General features: G+C 51.7%; 1 protein-coding gene across 2 annotated transcripts in view; it reads right to left on the reverse strand.

Annotated features, from left to right (window-relative positions):
• Positions 1-5,320: 5,320 nt before the first annotated feature.
• DGAT2 (diacylglycerol O-acyltransferase 2) overlaps positions 5,321-19,417 on the reverse strand; it is a 29,361-nt gene continuing 15,264 nt past the window's right edge. For both annotated transcript variants that reach the window (XM_069470997.1, XM_069470996.1), the window contains 6 exons: positions 17,561-17,668; positions 17,117-17,187; positions 10,448-10,652; positions 9,650-9,824; positions 8,085-8,287; positions 5,321-6,527 (listed from right to left, as the gene is read on the reverse strand). In XM_069470997.1, the coding sequence (XP_069327098.1) occupies positions 6,373-6,527; positions 8,085-8,287; positions 9,650-9,824; positions 10,448-10,652; positions 17,117-17,187; positions 17,561-17,668 (917 nt within the window). In that variant the 3' untranslated portion in view covers positions 5,321-6,372. The remainder of the gene's footprint in view (positions 6,528-8,084; positions 8,288-9,649; positions 9,825-10,447; positions 10,653-17,116; positions 17,188-17,560; positions 17,669-19,417) is intronic.

A 19,417-nucleotide genomic window follows, 5' to 3' on the forward strand; every position in this document is an offset into this window, starting at 1 on the left:
GAAGTTGCTCGGATCTTAGTTTCTAAATACTATCCTCCACTAAGAGGAACCAGGACTCTTTGGAGAAGTGGCTGATTCCAGGATTGGGCAAGAAAAAAGTACAAGATGATCCTGGAGCATCTAGTTGTGGCAGGAAGTAAGGAAGTGCTCAGAAAAATCATGGGGACAAATGGTGTCAAAAGGACACAGAATCCAATTTGAAGGGGTTCCCATTGCCCAAATCTGAGGCAGTTTGGGCATCAGAATAAATAATGATAGAATGGCTTATAACCCAGTGAATAAAATAGGGATCCATGAGTCATTATTGATAGGAATAAATAATAAATGTTTTATAAGGGAGGAGATATTTGCATAGTCTCAAAGTATAAAAAAAAGTAACTTTATAGTGGAAAAGGCAGTCCTAATCAAGTGATCAAAGTGACCGTCATTAGTAATGGGACAAATTGAAATCATGTGCCACTGATAGGATGTGGTGAGAAGAGCCCATCATCACTTCTGTGCTATTTCTGCTGAAGGTGGATAACCTGAATCAGTCATAAGGGAACCACGGTCAAAACAAAACTGAATGGCCTGTAATGATTTTACTGTGGTTATATAAAATAACATTCTTGTTTGTTGAGTGTGATGGGACATCATGTTTGCAACTTATTCTCAAATAGTTTAGGGAAAAAAAATTCTTTGTATTGTATTTCCATGTAAGTGAGATTGTTTCTAAAAAAAATTATAAAGAAAACTCATAATGTTCATTGCATAATAATCTATTTCCTATAAACAAAATGAAAATGTATTTTTATAACATTCTTCCCATGGATGAATTAATTAATCCATTTACTTGATTATTAAAGAATGGTAAGGCAGACTTTTCTGAAAGGGGGCTACAAAAATGGGGTTTTGTAGCAGGAGAGAGAGATCATTTAATTCCTTAAAGCTTAGATTTTAAAAAACATCATAACTTATTGAGTGCTTGGATTGTGCCGGGCATTGTTATAAGCAGTTTTTGTGTATCCTCACAACAGTGCTGTGAGGTTAGAAAGCTAAAGCAGTCAGGTTACTTGCCCAGGATCACATATGTCAAGTATTGAACTGGAACTGAGATTCTAAAGCAGTCTAACTCCAATGTTGTTAATCCTACATTTTACTGCCTCTAATGAAACAGTGATACTGCATCTATTTTAAATAAGTTTTATTTATACAGTGAGGTCATACTTGTTTTTGGAATACATTTTATATCATATGTATTGAATGAAAAAATATGCTATTCATGTTTAATTAGAAGAAAAACATTTTGATGTATCAGTTTTCATTAAAAGTAATTCTAAATCTCAAAAATCATTTGATATTTTAGAACTGAGAGAAGGAAATTTTTAACTGTGTGCTAGTGTGATTAAATGATATGTAAAAAACATAGGAAATAAAATTGTGTGTATGCATGATAAAAAACATTAGATGGAAATACATGAGCCAAAACTCCCTAAGTGGAAAGTGTTAAAAAATACTTTGAAAAAGAATTTGCAAAGAAGGGAAACAGGAATATGAAAAACAAGTTTGAAATATATATGGGGCTTATGTTTGTTATAAAAATTGTGGTTGTAAAAACTCAAACACAGGGGGTGCGGTAAGTCCCTATTTTTCTCCTTCTCCTAGTGATCCTATTATAATTCATTAAATGGGAACTTCTACCTACTCAGAAGTATTAGGGAAGAGTGCCTTCCAAACTTGCAGTCTACTCCATGTAAAGAAAAATGAAATATCTGATTTGTGAGAAGACCAGAGTCTGCCACCAGTGGTAAACTTGTCTATCAAGTGGTAAAAACAATATTAAAGGTCACTATATTAAACCACAAACTGGGTGGCTTAAAACAACAGAAATGTATTTTCTTATAGTTCTGGAGGCCAGAAGTCCAAAATTAAGGTGTTGGAAGGGCTGTGTTCCCTTAGACAGAGCTAGGGGAGAGTCCTTCTTTGCCCCTTCCAGCCTCTGGTGGCTCTGGGTGTCCCTTGCCTTGTGACTGCATAACTCCAGCATCTGCCTCTATCTTCACTTGGATTTCTCCCCCTGTCCTCGTCTCTTGTAAGAACACTTGGCATTGGATTTAGGGCCCACCCCGATAATCCAGTGTTACCTCATCTTGAGATCCTTAACTTAATTACATCTGCAAAGACTCTTTTTTCCAAATAAGGTCACATTCACAGGTTCCAGAGATTAGGACATGTACATATCATTTTGTGGGCCACGATTCAACCCACTGCGCCATTCCTAAGTGTGGCCTGCCCCTCTTTTCTCTCAAGCCACCCTGCCCAAAAGATGGAGAAATTAAGATGGTGTTAATTTCAGCTAGATTGTTTTAAATTAAGATGTTAATTGTAACCCCCAGGGTAACGACTAATAACTCAAAAACATACATTAAAAAAACAAGATAATTAAAATAGTATATTAGAAAGTACATGTTTAACACAAAAGAAGGCAGGAATAGAGAGCAACAACAAAACATAAGACACAGAGAAAACAGCAAAATGGCAGATGGAAATCCTACCATACAAGTAATTACATTAATGTAGAGAATAAACAATCAGAAGGCAGAGAGTAGAAATATGGACATTAAAAAAACATCCAACACTATTATGGCTACAAGAGTCACACTTTATATTCAAAGACACAAGTAGATAGGTTGAAAGGGAAAGGAGAGAAAAAGATATTCCATGTAAATAAGAACCAAAAGAGCGCTGGGTGGCTACAATAACATAGGCTACACATAATAGACTTCAAGACAAAAACTGTTACTACAAAGAGCATTTTATAATGATAAAAGGGTCAATCCATTAGGAAGAGGTAACAATGATAAATATGTATGCATCTAAGAGCAGAGTCTCAAAAAACGTGAAGCAAAAACTGACAGAATAAAAGGGAGAAATAAACACTTCAGTAACAACAGTTGGAGAATTCAACACCCCTTTGAATAATGCGCAGAACAACCAGGCAGAGTAGCAACAGAGAAATAGAAGATTTGAATAACATTATAAACCAACTTGACCACATAGACATCTTTTTTTTTTTTTTTTCTTTTTTTTGAGGCAGAGTCCCACTCTGTCACCCTGGCTAGAGCACTGTGGCGTCAGCCTAGCTCACAGCAACCTCAAACTCCTGGGCTCGAGCAATCCTACTGCCTCAGCTTCCTGAGTATCTGGGACTACAGGCATGTGCCACCATGCCCAGCTAATTTTTTCTATATATTTTTAGCCGTCCAGATCATTTCTTTCTATTTTTTAGTAGAGACGGGGGTCTCGCTCATTGCTGAGGCTGGTCTCGAACTCCCAACCTCAAGCGATCCTCCCACCTCGGCCTCCCAGAGTGCTAGGATTATAGGCGTGAGCCACTGCGTCCGGCCGACACAGACATCTTTATCTGCAAAACACTCCAGCTTCTAGCTCAGCGTAGGAGCTGGATAAGGGCTGAAGTGTGAAAGGGAAGCTTAGGAAGCTGTGTGGCATTTGCCTGAGAACCACCTTCAGTGCCCCCTTGTGGCCATGTGTAGGAACCACAAGCAGAATCATGGAACTGGCAATCCAGGCTGAGACCGCAGCCCCACCACCACCCAAGGGCAGAGGGTCTTCCAGTAAAGGAGGTTCCAGTTCCCTCTCCCGAGGTAACAGCTCCCAACCCAAGGCAATGTTCACACGATTTACCTGGAGTCGCCCACACACAGGGACGCCTCTGGACAGTCTGCTGTGAGACATACATTGTCCTGGGTTATTACTGTGGTTCTCCTTAGAGATGGCTGAGTTCCATAGTGCACAGTAGGTGTTCACTATTCACAAAATTGATGTTTGAGAATAATGGCCTTTATGGGGTGGCCTCAGTTAGGGCCAGAGCTTGGTCTGAAGCCTGAAGCCAGACTGAGGCTGCAACCCAGCATCGGGTCAGCCTTAGTCTGGGGCTGGGCTGGGGCTGAGACTGAGACTGTCATCGAACAGGCCTTTTCTCCATCCTAAAGGACATACCTGTCCTTTAGGCTGAGCTCTCCAGCCTGAGGCCTGCCTGGCACTACAGAATCCAGCCTCCGTTGGCCCCGCCAGAGCGCTCCCTCTCACTGCTCTGCCCTCCTGCCCACCTGGAAACTCTGGAGAACCACGTCCTGCCCTCCCAAGCCAAGCGCCACTGCGGACTCCTCTGCCGCAGCCTCTCCCTCTTTCCAATCAGCAACATCTTTCAGTCCGGTCTCCCCCGTCTTGGCACCTACTGCTCTGCCTGTCACTCCTTCCCTTCCTGGCAAACTTCAGCCACCCTTCCAGGCCCAGCTCAGGCGTCATCTCCTGGCGAGGCACCCCACGCCGGGTTAGTGGGACCTGCGTATCCTCACCTGTTTCCAGTGTTTGTCTCTGCTCTCAAGCAGCCCCCTCGCAACTTGTGGCACAGTGCAACTGTCCCCCAGGTGGGTGAACAGGACAGGCAGGACAGGCATTTTGGCAGTAAGGAAGTTGGAATGGGGGCCTTTGGTCTCAGCTGGGAAGGGTTCCCCAGTGAACCCACTGAGCTGAAGGGAACCAGAAAAGGGAGGAGCGGTATCTTGTAACCACTAGGGTGACGGCAGGCCAGGCCTCCCCCTTTGTGTTGTAGCTGAGGCTGGGGGCAGGGAAGACGGTTGGAGTGATCCAGTAGGACCCTTCCTGCTCAGCAGGGCCTTACAGCTGGACAGCAGTCCTTTACCCTGCATGGCAGGCAGCCTGTGAAGTGGCTCTCAGCGACCCTTGCCTCCCCGTACCCACTCCCCTGTTTAATCCCCGCCCTCCAGTGTGAGCCGGACCTCATGACTTACACATAATGAACAGAATATAGCACTTCTATTCGTACGCTGGCCCTTCTTACCTACTCTCTGAAGCCAGCTGCCAAGCCATGAGCTACCCCAGGGAAAGGCCCATGTGGCAAGGAACTGAGAGTGGCCTCTGGTCAGCAGCCAGTGAGGAAGTAAATCCTGCCAACCACCACTGAAACAGCCTTGAAGTGGATCCTCCCTCGGCTGAACTTTGAGATGCCTGCAGCCCGGCCAACGCCCGCATGGCAGCCTTGGGAGGCCCTGAGCAGAGGACCAGGCTAAGCCTCAACCCTTGACTGGGAGAACTCTGAGACTATAGGTGTCGCTGGCAGCCACTAAGTCTCAACATAACCTGTTCCACAGCCATAGATAACTGACGCACTATAGCGGGGCCGTGTGGGCCAAAGGAACGAGGGGCAGAGGGCTCAGCGGGCAGCCCAGCAGGGCGGTGGTCTTCCCCAAGTGGCAGTGGCGGGGTGCAGATGCAGCCGCAGCAGTAACTCAGAGAGTCTTCTCATTTCCATTTATTTGTCCAGGCATGTACAAAAGTCTGACATGGTACAATGATCTCATCAAGAGAAAACAGGATACACAGAGGAGGCGCTGGGATTCCTGCCTGGCCCCACCCCCTCAGAAAGGCACAAATATGTGAGGCTTGGGTTGGGGCCGCGTGTCCTGGAACCAGTCCGCCATTCAGAAGGCCAGGCCCCTCTGTGCACAGAAGAGGGACCCCTTCCTCACACCCAGACTTGGGAGTATGGGTTAGGTAAACCGAGGCCACCGGGAGGCATGTGATCTAGGCAAAGCCTGAGTCTGCGCCTTGTCGGTGTCATCAGCCTCTTGAGGAAAACCAGTCACTCCAACCAGAACGTGGTGGCTGATGATCCCAGAGATGGAACACCCAGAGCAGCCCTGTGCCCAGCACAGCATCACCCCCACCCCGTCCTCATCCTCAAGGTAGTCCAGGCTCAGATTTGAGAGACTGGGGGTGGGGCGAGGGTGACAGAAGGGAGCATCAAGCTGGAACATTCCAGCTACTCATCACTATCCCCACAAAATGGGGCAACTGTACCCTCCGACTCTTCCCCTTGGCAAGAGGGACTAGTCCTGCAGTCAAGCATGGGGTGTGGGGATAGAGGTGTGTGCATCAGTGCATCAGAAGTGGCTTCTGCCTCCCATCCCTGGGAGCAAAAAGTGAATAATCAAACTGTCCTGAGTCACTAACGGCTCTGTCCTTCTTCCCCAATCAACCAGGACTGAGTTTTCTCTGTCATTTCAGAAGGAGAATAAGAGAGGTTGGTGGGGAAACCATAAAGGCCCAGATTTAGCCACCACCTAGAACAGGACAAACTGGAAGTGAAAAGAGCTTGAAATATTGACTTTTTCTTTCTTTAAAAAAGACCTAACATGGTAATGGTTTAACAAAATTATTATAATTTCTTTTAAATAACCCACAGACACCCATGACGCTTCCAAATTTACAGAACAGAAAGCACTCGAGAACGTGGTAGAAATCGATTTGCAGCTGGTTCCTCCAGGGAGTTGGCCCCAGAGGGCTGGCTCAGTTCACCTCCAGGACCTCCGTCTCGGGGAGCCCGAACTTGGTCTTGTGGTTGTCGAAGAGCTTCACCAGGGCCTCCATGTACATGGCGTGGTATAGGTCGATGTCCTGCTGGGTCGGGTGCTCCAGCTTGGGGATGGTGATGGGCTCACCCACTGCAGGAATGGGGCAGAGGCCTCTGGTTAGTCCCTGCCATTCCCCTGGGCGCCCGCCATGATGCTGATGGTGGTGACTCTGTGCTACTGGCCCACCACATGTCACGAACTGTGCTGAGTGCTTTATGTGCTTCGTCTCTGACTGTTCCCTTTCACAGATGAAAATGCTGAGGCCCAGGGGCATGGGAAGGGCCCCGCCCAGGGCCACACAGCCGCTAAGCAGATGGGGTCAAGGCTGATGGAAACTACTGCACTCTGCTATGAGTTCCCGCGAGAGCTGTGGGATCAAATAAACAGCTTTGCTTTTGCTCTGCTCTGGGCAAGCCATTTTGCCTCTCTGAGCCTGTTTCCTCATCTGTCACATGGGGATCCTTCCTCAGAGGGCTGTTCTGAGGATTCTGTGAATAATGTGACATGCTTTAAACAGTGCGGTAAGGGTGGGAAAGGGAGCAGGAGACTAACATTTGTACATCTGTGCACTGTTTTATTTTCTTTGCCTGCTTCATCTCCGTACCCAGTCCATCCCTAATCCTGCCAATGCTGTCTGAAACTTCTCCCAAATCCACGCACTCCTCTTCCATCTCCCACTACTCCTCCCTTGGTCCAAGCCACTGGCTACCGCAGAGCCTCTGGACTGGTCTTGGAGCTTCCACTTCTGTCCCTTCTAACCCATTTTCTACCCAACAGCCCCAAGGATCACTTTAAAATGCAAAACTGAACCTCCCTCCCAAAGACCCTCAAGCAGCTTTCCATTCTCCAGGTGAAGAGCAAACGCCTTCACACTGCCCACAGGACCCTGTCCCCACCCCAGCCACACCTGCCCACAGAAATGGTCCCGCTGCCTCACTGCTACGCTGTCCGTCTAAAAGCATAAAGATACCTGGTCTGAGAACATAAAGTATCCGTGTGAGCTTCGCCCCCTCGAGTCCACTGCTGAGGGCCCACATGCTCCTGCGGAATCTCTAGCTTGTGACTCGTTAACACACACGTGCACGCACACACCTACAATAGGCAATTCTTTGGAATCCTCCGAACTGTCCCAAATATACCAAAAACAACACAGCTGAGGGCCAAGTGCAGCCAGTTTTTGGCCATACCTCTGTCCATACTTATGCTGCAGTCATGTGGATGTTTTATTTCTATTCTTTAAAAATCTACACAACCTTGTTTCTGGAACTTTACTCTGGCTATTGTTTCTGATAGAAACTCTCCTCCTCCTCTCTTTTGCTGGATAATTCCTATCAGTTAGCAATGTGAGAGTCACCTCCTCCCTGGGGTCCACCATGACCCTCGAGAGCACCCACATGTCCTCATCATTTCTCCCCTTGGTCTTGGCTGCAATGCAGTCTTCCCTATAGACCTGTCACACAGCAAAGGCCCTATTCCCCGACCCCCACCCCACCCCTACTGATCACTCCCATCAGCACCCAATACATCCAAGTCCTCATGGCGAAGAGCATGGCTGTCAGAGCCAGACCCACACTGGAATCCTGTCTCTTCCACCCACTAGCTGTGTGGCACCCAGCATTCAGGACGGCCCTTGGGCTGGGGGCTCACCAACAGTGGTGATGGGCTTGGAGTAGGGCACCAGCCCCCAGGTGTCAGAGGAGAAGAGGCCTCGGCCGTGGAAGATGCATGGGGCGAAGCCAATGTACTTCTGGAACTTCTTCTGGACCCATCGGCCCCAGGAGCCCTCCTGGAAGATCACCTGCTTGTACACCTCATTCTCCCCAAAGGAGTAGGTGGGAACCAGGTCAGCTCTGGAAGGGAGAAGGCAGGGTGTGTTGCAGCCTAATTACTGGTTTCAGTTCCTAAAGTTGGCCCTACAGGACCTGGACACTAGCCAAGCTCCCCCCTCCTTCAGGGGGTATCAGAATCACCTAGAGGAGCCAAGCTCACATGTCCCCTCACTACCCAGTTCTGCCCACCTGCTAGTGACTGGGGAGCACATCTGGGCTCTGCGACCCCAGGCAAAGGGAAGGCTGAGTGTCCTGCTCTGGAATTCCTGCTCTCTACCCTCCTCCCTCAGGGCCTGCCTCCGCTGGGAAGTTCTCCCTGCCCTACCCCCAACCCAGGCCACTCTCAGCCCTGGACTCACACCCTCCCACCCCACCCCTACAGTCTCGGCAAACTGTGTCGTCACTATCTGTCCCTCCTCCCTTCCCCACCCTTCGTGCTCCTTGAAGGCAGGGATTGGGTCTGATTTGACTGTGTCCCCAGAGGCTGGTCCAGGGCCAAACCCTGAGAGCAGCCTCTAATCCCAAAGCCTGATATAAGGTCCCGAGGGGACAGAGAAGAGAGCTGCTGTCCTGCAGCCACACTAGGCTGTGTGGGCCTGGCTGGCGCGGCTCAGAGCCCTCCCTAACTCGCATAACTGCCCGCCACACCTCTCCCACTCTGGCCCTTGGCACTGCTGGAGGTCCGTTCACCCCAGGACCCTGCTCCTCCTGGAGCTGCCCAGAGCCCACACATGGGAGGACAGCAGCAGACCTCAAGTCCAAACAGCTTGGCTCTGCATCTCACAATGTGTCCCTGACCAGGTCACTTCGCCTCACTCAGTTTTCCCCAATGGGAAATGGGGATGTCATCACCTGCTGGGTTGCTAGGGAACCGAAGGGGACTGTAGAGCGGAAGTACTTTGTCAAATAGAACGTGCTGAACAGGTGGCTACATAGAATGTGCCCCTGGTTTTCTAGAAAGGGTCACAGAAAGCCGAGCCACCCAGCTCCTCTCCTCCTGTCCTCAGGGTGGCCCCTCCAAAAGCCCTCACTGCTGTTTCTAGCCATGCCAGCCTCCCCACTGTCCTTTTGCTCTCCTAGCAGCACGATGCATTTTGGCCCCAAGGGGCAATTCTTCGCACAGTCCCACATGTGAGCCTGCCTCTCAGCCCACCTGCAAGGACGCAGGTGCCACGTGCTGCATCTCTGTCCCACCCAGACACCCAGCCTACAGGTGGGCGAACTAGGCCCAGACTGCCGTCTGGGCTTCAGCTCCCCCTCCCTGACACTATGACAGACCCCTTCTAGGCCTTCCCAGGGTCCGGGCCCTCCCTTCAGGGGCCACGGGGCCCGCAGCCCAGGGCTGGGAAAGCACTGGAGGGGCGTGTGTAGAGAGGCACTTACCCGTGGTGCAGGGCCAGTTTCACAAAGCCCTTGCGGTTCCGCAGGGTGACGGCATTCTTGCCGGGCATGGAGCTCAGGGACTCAGCTGCACCCCCCACCACAATGATGACGGCATTGCCAGTCCCATTCTTTGAGAGCAAGTAGTCTATGGTGTCCCGGTTGACAGGGCAGATGCCTGGCAGGGAGAGAACGACAGACAGTCAGGGGTGCCCACGGAGGCACGCCCCACCCCCTGCACACGGTCAAGGGTACCACAGAAAGACCCCTAGACTTGGGCCCCAGACCTAAGCCAGCCCCCTCGAGGTTGTCTGGTCCTGCATAAGCTACTCATTTTTCTGAGCCTCAGCTTACTTATCTAAGATGGCGACACTGACACTAGGTTGCTTTGGGAGCTCATTTATTTGACAAACATTCCGTGAGGTCCTAACTCTGCCAGGCTGGTGCTAGGTGCTGGGGATCCCAGTGAATCGGGCTGGTGGGAGGTCACAGGCAGGTGGACAATGACAGTGCCATGGACAACAATCAGGTTGTGTGGAAGGCAACACAGGGGCTAGGGGTGCCCAGGAAAGGGGTCAGAGAAGGCTTCCTTGGCAAGGTGTTATCCAGGTTGAATCCTGAAGACAGCAGGAACGGCCTTCCTGCTCAGCCCTCACCCACCGTGTTGCAGTAGGTCGCAACTCCCAGTGCAGGACCGGCACCAGGGAATGGCGTGTGGGCTCCCTGCATCACCCTGCTGGATGGAGAGGCTCAGGCCTCCACGATGGCACCCAGCAGGGGGAGGCAGAGGTGGATTCTCACCTCCAGTCATCAGGTACTCCCTCAGCACTGGGATCCGGAAGTTGCCAGCCAGTGTGGCCACGTAAGGCCTTATGCCAGGGAACTTCTTGCCCACTTCTGTGGCCTCTGTGCTGAAGTTGCAGAAGGCACCCAGGCCCATGATGCCATGGGGGTGGTATCCAAAGATATAGTTCCTGGTGGTCAGCAGGTTGTGTGTCTTCACCAGCTGCAAGGAAAACTCCAGGTCAAAGGAAACTGGCCGGGACAGGGGTACTGGGGCATGCCCAGAAAGTAGGGGAGGGACTGGACATGTCAGGCCCTCTGGGACTCTGTGGGCCTGAAGGACGGCAGTGACTCTCCACACGTGACCTCAGACTCCCATCACAGGGCCAGAGTGCTCGTGCCTGCCAGTCATCATTTGGACTTTGAGTCCCTGGGAAGGGGTGGGGAATTTTCTCTCTCACTCCTTTGTTCCCCAGCCAAGCACACGCCAGGTCTTCTTATGTACACTCTGCCGGCCTCCTGCCTTCCCTCCCTCTGGGCCCATCCTCCTCGCCACAGCCAGACTGACTCTTCTAGAACGCGCATCCAACCCCTTCACTCTCAGACTAAAGAGGGTGTCCAGCTTCCATCAGGGTCAAGTCCAAATTCCTGAGTTTGGCAACTGGGGCGCTGGCTGCAAGCTCTGCAGCCGCTGTCAGTCTCCCCACACTGTGAGCTCCCTGGAGGTAGGATCTATCCAGCCCTGTGGCCTGAGGGCGGCCCAACAGCTCACAGAATGACCCATCTACTCCCCTGGCCCAGAGAAGGGACAGTGCAGCAGACCTGAATGGAAACTTCCTGCCAGGCAGCTGGGTTCAGCTCAGGCTCTGAGGCAGGAAGGACAGGAGGACATGGCAAGTGACAGCCCTGTGCCAGCCAGCCCGGGGAGGGAGGTAGGGAGGAGGTCAGCTGTACGGCTGCAGCAGCTGAGGACCTGACCTATGGTACTATCAACAAAGCTGTCCTGGGATGCTCCAATGACTGGCTTCCGCAGGGGCCACCACCTACCCTGCAGCTGGTGGCTTGGAGGGGTGGGGGTGCAAAGTGTTCCTAAACCCTGAGCACGAGAGGCACTGAGCCTGGGACACCTGCCCAGCATTACAAGGAACATGATGAGGGTGGAGGGTGCTGGGAGGGTTGGAGAGGAAGGGTATTTTGTTCATAAAACAGTACTTTTTTTCTGATCAGAAAAATAATAAATACTTACGAAGAATTTTAAAAACACAGGAAAGTAAAGAGAAAATCAAAAACACCCGTAATGCCTCCGTCCAGATAAAATACTCTGACACATTGGGTCCCTTCTCTACTCAAATGTATACATGCTCTTTTTCAAAAGCCACAAAATTGAGGTTATATGGTTGGTACCATTTTTATATCATTTGCTACCAAATGTATCGTAGCTATTTGTCCTCACCAAGGTCCCTCAGTTACATGTCTTCTCACGGCGACATCAGTATTCGATCACACAGCTGTGCTACGTGCAACGGCACTGACTCAAACCCCCACTGCTGGATGTTTTAAACGCTTCCACGTTTTCCCTCTTAGAAATAATGCTTCGATAAATACCTTATCTCTGTCCACATATCTGACTGTCTTCATGAGACCAACTTCTAGAAATACAATTCCTGGGTGAAAGGGTCTGAACATGCTGGTCTTTTGGATGCCTGGTCTCAAGAGAGAGGCATCAGCAACATTTCCACCTGCGTGCTCGGCAGTGCCCCTTCCCTGCTCTGGTCCAGCTGGAAGCAGAGTCACTGGCCACTGGCAGAATGTCAAGAGCCTGGGTTTTCTGTGACTTTAGGCCTGGGGACCTCTGGCTGAGTGAAGGACCTCGTGTGCAGTTTCAGGGGAGAAGGTGCTGGTGGCTGGCCTTGGAAAACTGAAATCCACATCTCCAGACAACAGAGGCCTGAGGGAGACAGAACAGGGTGCCTGACACCATTCCCAGCTCTGGGACTGCCCGTCTGTGTAAATGTGAGCAAGGCTCCCTGTCTCAGCCACTACTGCTTGGGACATTTGTACTCCTTCTCCCACTCTGCCTTTGGCAAGCAGATTAAAGCGGCTCAAAAACCCAGCTGTCCTCCAAATAAATGGGGACCAGCACAGCCTCACCCGCAGCTGGTGGGGGCAGGGGCAGTGAGGGGATCTAAAAGTCGGGTTTTACATGAGCTTTGCAAGATTGTTGGTCTGATGATGTTTTGCCTCCTAAAGAGCAGGTCTGCCCACCAAGTTGGCTCTCAGTCGAGCTAGAATTTAAAAGCACCTTGTGCCCATTTGCATAAAAAAGGAAGGCTAGAAACCTGCTCCTGACAGCTAGGCCCAGGCCTGTCTGATGTCCAGGAGCCCAACACGCAGAACAGGCTGGCAGAGCCCTGAAAGATCTAGGCCACTCCTTGGGTGACACGGAGCCCTGAAAGATCTAGGCCACTCCTTGGGTGACACGGAGACCGCGGCCTAGAGAAAGGAGCTGCTGCTTCCCGAGGAGGTCACAGAGAATCATCCTCCACATCTGGACCAGGCCACCCAGCTGTGCTTTTCCCTGGGCTGCTGGGATGGAGAAGTGTCACCTGGTGGGACCCTAGCTGGCTCTTTAAATGATTTTCTTCCTCTTCAAGGCTCTATCTGATGGGACATTTGGTTAAATGAGGTGCCTTGGGGCACGTGCAGGTTAATGTCCCCTGGCGCCATACCCAGAAGAAAGTAGGCATCTGACACAGCTTTGATCTGTTTTCACGTCACAGCCCCTCCCCCGAGGGCTGGACAGAATGTCCATTCTGGAGGGAGGGGAAAGGACACTGCTGATGAAGGCTCTATTGACATGCCTGTTCTTGTGTCCTCTGACTATTTTCTGTGGCAAAGTCCCAGGCCAATGGAGTGCCCAGGCCAGGCCTGCTGGCTAATGTGAGTTGGGACACATTCCTGGCAAGCCACTCCTCACCTCGTCTCTTAGGACAGGAAAGGTGCTCAGTAGGCTTGTCCCACTCCAGCATCACATAGAGGAAGTAAGTCAGGCCCAGAGAACAGCAGGGACCCGCCCAGGCTTACCCAGCAGGGCACAGTGGCAGAGGAACACAGGAGTAAGAACATGGGCCCTGAAGCAGACAGCCTGGTTCCCACACCTGTCCTGCTACTGACTTAAGCTTTGTGACCTTGGACTCTTCCTCCACTCTGGGCTTCAGTCTGCTCATCTGTAAATGAGGCAGGTGGAGAGACAGATGATGCTAAGCTCAGAGGGTCTTTTCTAGTCTCCTCTCCAAAGATCCTGCCTATGCCTCAGGGAGAGGTGACCCAGGGCACTGTCCACTCCTCTTCCAGGCAGCTGGTGGTCTTGGTGGCTGCTGCTAACACATGAGCCCCACCTCTGCCAGGAGAAGGGATGCTCTGTGGCCAGCTGAGCTGCTCTGGTTGCAAAGAGCCCCACGGGGAGGGGAGTGGGAGGATTGGGGGTTACAGCTGAGATCCTCATGACATAATCATCAACAAGAGGCCAGGAAAAGGGGGTGGGGCAGAAGAGTCACACACAACCCTATAGAGTGGCAGACCTGATATCGGATCACCGAGGGCAAATCCCTGCACAGAAGGGGAGCCTGAAGCCCCGAGGGGCAGGGGCAGAGCCCAGCCTAGGCCTCAAACTGAGGCTCAACACCCCAGCCTGCCTCAGGCCCAGCCTGGTTCTGCTCCTGGTGGCCAGGAGCCCTCACAGGGCCAGCCTGCATGCGCCCTGTGGCTCCAATTCCTAGCTGACTCTTGGAACAGAGATGTGGTAAGGATATAGGGGCCTGTTTTGGTTCTTTTGGAAGGTGGAGACCAGGTGGGGAAGGATGCCTGCCTGTCTCAGGTGTAACCAAAGGCCATCAGGTCATCCTGTTCTGGGTGAAGGGGCTACTGGCCTCCAGGTGGCTGCCTGAGGACCAGGCCACAGTGGCAAGAGAGATCACTGAGGCCTGGCCCCTGAGGTGAGAGAGAAAAAGCAGAGAGAACAGAGTCGACAATCACTCACATCCAACCATAGTGTATCACATCAACAGTGCCATTTTACAGATGAGGCAAATGAGGCTCAGCAAGCTTGAGAAAGTCTGCCATGGTCCCACGGGCAGAAAGTGACAAAGTCTAGCAGGATTCACGAGACAGGGAGCCCATCCCAAGGGCAGGGACCAGGGCTGGCTCTTCTGTCTCCTCATGCCCAGCACGGAGCCCAGCACTGGGCAAGGAGCAATGACGGCAGGTCAGTTCACGGAGTGACAGAGCAGGAAGTTACACCCAGGTTTCCAACAGCAAAGCAGGGAGAGGGAGACGCAGGAAGTTGGAATCAATCCAATGGGGAAATCCGGGATTGAGTCTCTCCCAGAGAAACAGGCAGTAGGAATTCAGGGGAAAAGAACGCAGGCCCCGGATTCAGGAAGCCTGGATTCTAGTACTGCCGCTGCCGCTGCACTAGACTGGGCAGCCTGGACAAACTCTTGACCCTCTTTTGGATGGAGTTTCTTTACCTCCAAAATGAGACTGTTGGATCCTATGATGCAACTTCCTCCTAGCAACAATAGCCTCGTATTTTTTGCAGCCAGAGAGATGAGATTGGGAAAGGAGAAGAAACCCTGACCCCAAAGAGCTGGAAGGTCCTGGGAAATCTGGGTTTAGGCTGAGGGTGGAAAGGAGGAGCTGGCCCTGGGCCACCCCTGCAATACCAGATGCAGCGGAGGAATGCACGGTTACCCAAGCACAGCTCCCAGGCAGTGTGCCAGGATGCCTCAGTCTCTGACTCACCAAGGCAAAGGTACACCATGCTGCATCACGCACAGAGCACTTTCCCAATCACATGCTGACGCCGCTCCACAGCCCTGCTGCCTTCTGCTCAGTTGCCCCAGCAGCCAGGGTGTGCCAGGGCTGCAGTGCAGAGTGAGCTGGACACACAGGTCCTTCCCCTTCAGGGAAAACCTCCAGGATTCTGCCAGAGCTATCCACACTCCGCCAGCATCGCTCACACGCATCCGGGCCCAGATGGCTCTGCCTTACCAGTCCAGCTTGCAGACCAGGCAGAGGCCAGACAGAGCTGGGACGGAAAGCCACACTGAGCCACCATTTATCCCATCAGGACCTCAGGGTTTGCCCCAGAGAAGACGGGTGCTCACTCAGAAGAGCAGTGTAGGGTCCTAGAGTAGCCAATGGTGCAGTAGGAGGGAAACCCAAAAAGACCAGCTTGGGCTAAACTTGCTTCACATGGGGAGGCTGTGCCCTGGAGGGGACAGCACCTCACCCAGGGTCATATTGGGCTTTTCCTGTCTCCATCCTCCAAGCCCATGCGAAGCGTGAATATCTGCCCAGATTTATTCCCGCAGCTCTGCTGCACAGAAAGGCAACATGCTGTGGTGGGAAGAGCCCAGGCTTTCAGGCAGGACAACTGGAATCTCAGCTCAACCCCTCACTAGTTTCATTCAGCTTTGTTACTCTCTGACCCTCAGTTTCCTCTTCTGTAAAATGGGGATAAATTTTTTTTAAATTTATTTATTATTTTTTTTTCCTTTCTATTTTTAGTAGAGACGGGGTCTCGCTCTTGCTCAGGCTGGTCTCGAACTCCTGACCTTGAGCAATCCTTCCGCCTTGGTCTCCCAGAGTGCTAGGATTATAGGCATGAGCCACCGCGCCTGGCCAAAAGGGGATAAAGTTAATGCCTACCTTACAGGGTGCTGTGAGGGTCAAAGGAGACTCCTCGGGGAAAGGAGCTGGCTCCTGGAAGGCCCCTGGTAAATGGATATTCTCCCTCTTCTCTCTGCCTCCTCACCGTCTTCTCTACCCAAGGCTTCTTCTCACACAAGGGTGCCTGTGCTCCCCTGTTGTCTCTGCCTCCTCAGTGCTGCTCATCCTTTAAGGCGCAGTTCTAGGAGCACCTCCTCCAGAAACCTTCCCGAACCCCTTCAGCTCCCAGGGTCTCCCCCTTCTTTCACTGCATTTCAAATTACCTGGGCCCTTACACAGCCATGACCCCCAGCAACTAGCTAAGAGAAGTGATATTTCTCTAAGAACTTTGGGAGGAAAGAAAGCCCCTTACACCTACTGTTTTAAGTTCTATCCTTGGTTCAGGGCAGATAAACATGGACTACTTTAGTATCACTCTTGATAAATCATCTCCATTTCAAGTTATGCCCTTAATATTCACTAAAGGGCAGACATGCAGTGGCCATTACATGTACTATTATACCTGCTCCTGACATCACTCAGGCTTAGTGTTTGTAACATCTTTTAGATCCAAATCCTAGAACAAGTCTTGTTTCCCCAAAGAACCAATACGCTTCTTCCTCTCCCAGAACAAAAACCTAACAACTATCATGTTTCCCTTTTTTCCTTGGCTGCCAGGAAGCTCAGAGCTGACTGAAGCTCAACTATAGCAACTTTATTGACCCTTCTGGCTGAAATACTAGTATTTCCTCCCCTAAGTCTTGATTTTTCTCTTTACCTGGTATGGCATTATATGTGTCCTAAGTTGCCTCAAATCCTGCATAAAGTAGGGTGTGGTATGAACAGATGCTCATATGGGAGATCCCACATGGTTCAACGCAGCACTCATGGTCACTGTGAGTGGATGGGTTAAGTCCTGAGTTCATATTTCCCATCCATTCCCACCCTCCCAAGATAACACCCACCACACTTTACCTGGATGGGAAAGTAGTCTCGAAAGTAGCGCCACACGGCCCAGTTTCGGACCCACTGCGACCTCCTACCACCTTCCAGGGAAGAAAATAAAGTGTTGGGAAGAAGTGGGGGTGACTGGATATTTGGGCAAGGCAGACAAGACAGAGCCAGTTTGAAACCCCAAGGCAGGTGACTATCACCCCAGGCAGCATCTTTGCCCCCTTCCCAGTGGGCCACTTCCACATCGTCCCCCGCATTATGCAAAGCTTTGATGGACTGTGAGCTGCTATGAGGACCAGAATGGTGTGCTTCGAGTTTTCAACCCCACACCCAAAACCACACACTGGACTAGCCAATGCTTTTGACAAAGTACGTGTTAAGTTAAAAGAAACAACATGCACGATGAACTTAACTCGTGCAGGAGGGAGTGGCCAGGGAGTAGGCAAGGGAGGCCTGCGTGCTTACCTTTCTTGGGCGTGTTCCAGTCAAACACCAGCCAGGTGAAGTAGAGCACAGAGATAAGCCAGCAATCAGTGCAGAATATGTACACGAGGATGACACTGCAGGCCACTCCTGGTGGGGAGGCAGACGGGCCACATGTTAGCCCTGTCCTCCCTGGCTGGGCCCCATCTCTGCTCTGGGCAATGGTGGAGTAAATGCTTACTGTGGCACTAAGCTAGGCACAGCTGGAGCCATGGGCACGGGGGCCCACAGCCCCTGAGAAGTGGCGAAGGGGACACTCGGCCTGGGAAGAGCAGGCTCAGGGTACACGAGCCTCACCTTCTAGACTCTGATGGGCTGTCGTGGTGTTGAGGGGCACACAGGTCTCATGCTCTCTGGGCAGTAGCACCAGGGGAGGTAGTCTTTGGCTTCTTGTGAAACTGTTCTTACTGTGCCCTCCTTGTACACTCCACCTATGCCCAGTGCCCAGCACAGCTGCTGTAGAGAAGGGGAAGGAACAGCCACCAAGCACCTCTGCGTCTCAGAAAGATGAGAACACTGAGGCTCAAGCGGGAGGTAACTTGCCCAAAGTCACCTGGCAGGACAGTGGCAGAGGCAGGATTCAAAATCAGGCCTGACTCTAAAGTCCATACTCTTGACCAGGCTTTAGAAGGTCACCAAAAATGAGAAGTCCCGGACTGCCACTAGAGGGACCTGAGAGAGGGGATTCCTGCCCCAGGAGGAGTGCTGGCCCCCTTCCAACATAAACGGAGGCCCAGGAGTCCCAGGCCAAGCTCGGAGCTTATCAACCTCCCCAGCGCATCACTTGGAAGACTGGAGGCCAGCTTCCAACGGCAACCCCACCTGGGCCCGCTGGCCATAGATGGAATAACCTAGCACAGAAGGGAAGGGAAGCTCGTGCCAAGCCTGGTTTGTCTCACGGCTCACCCCTAGGTGCCCTCCTCTTTCCCAATTTTTCCCAGCCTCCAAGGCCTAGCTCAGACCTCATCTCTTCAAGAAGTGTTCCCCAATATCATACTATCCATATGGATCTCTCACCCCTGAACTCCCCACACTAGGTGGCCCATTTCTTTGCCCCTTGGCACTCAGCACAAGGCCAGCAGGCAGCAGGTACTCATGCCAGGTGGAAGCAGCATGGCCTCCTTCCAGTGCCCTCTCCCCTGCCCAGGGCGGGAGGCCACCCGTTGCTGCGTGCCCACCCTCTGTGGGGTGGCAGCTGGTCACGGCGCTGCAGGGATGCCATGCTCTGTTCTTCCCACCACGCTGAGCTTCCTCCGCTTTCCCGTGAGAGAGGATGAGGCCAGATGCAGACTGTCCACGAGCCTAAGTGCAGGGAAATGGGGGTCCCCTGTTGTCCCCAATCCAGTCTCTAGACTCCTGAGCCAGTCTCTCCCCGGATGGCTAGAAACAGGGTAACTCTCTGAGGAGTGGCAGTGAACACAGTGTCCAGATTTTCAGGACCAGCTTAGGAGTGTGACATCACAGATAGGGAAGCGTTTGCAGCCTACAAGACCCTGTTAAAGGCAAGCTGTGAACTGTCGAAGGCAGCTTGGTGAATAGCTACGTCTAAGCTGCTTACAAAGTTATACCATGTAGCAGTTTGCCACAGGTTCTCTTTCTTAGGCCTGGAGAAGGGACCACTCTAGCCCCCTGGACTTCACAGGTACCCAAGCTCCCGAGCAGCTAGGTGGATGCTCCAGGTGGGCCTGGGCAGGGCCTGTGAGGTTCGAACAGGGGAGGGTCTGAGCAGCCTGGAGACCTAGCTACCAGCAAACCCTTAACTCTCAAGAGGTGGAGGGACCAGAGGGGCTGAGCCCCAAGCTCCATGGCCTAGACGCTGGTCTCTCTGTCCTTACTCTG

Source organism: Eulemur rufifrons, chromosome 6, assembly GCF_041146395.1.
Source record: "Eulemur rufifrons isolate Redbay chromosome 6, OSU_ERuf_1, whole genome shotgun sequence".
Classification (NCBI taxonomy): Eukaryota; Metazoa; Chordata; class Mammalia; order Primates; family Lemuridae; genus Eulemur; species Eulemur rufifrons.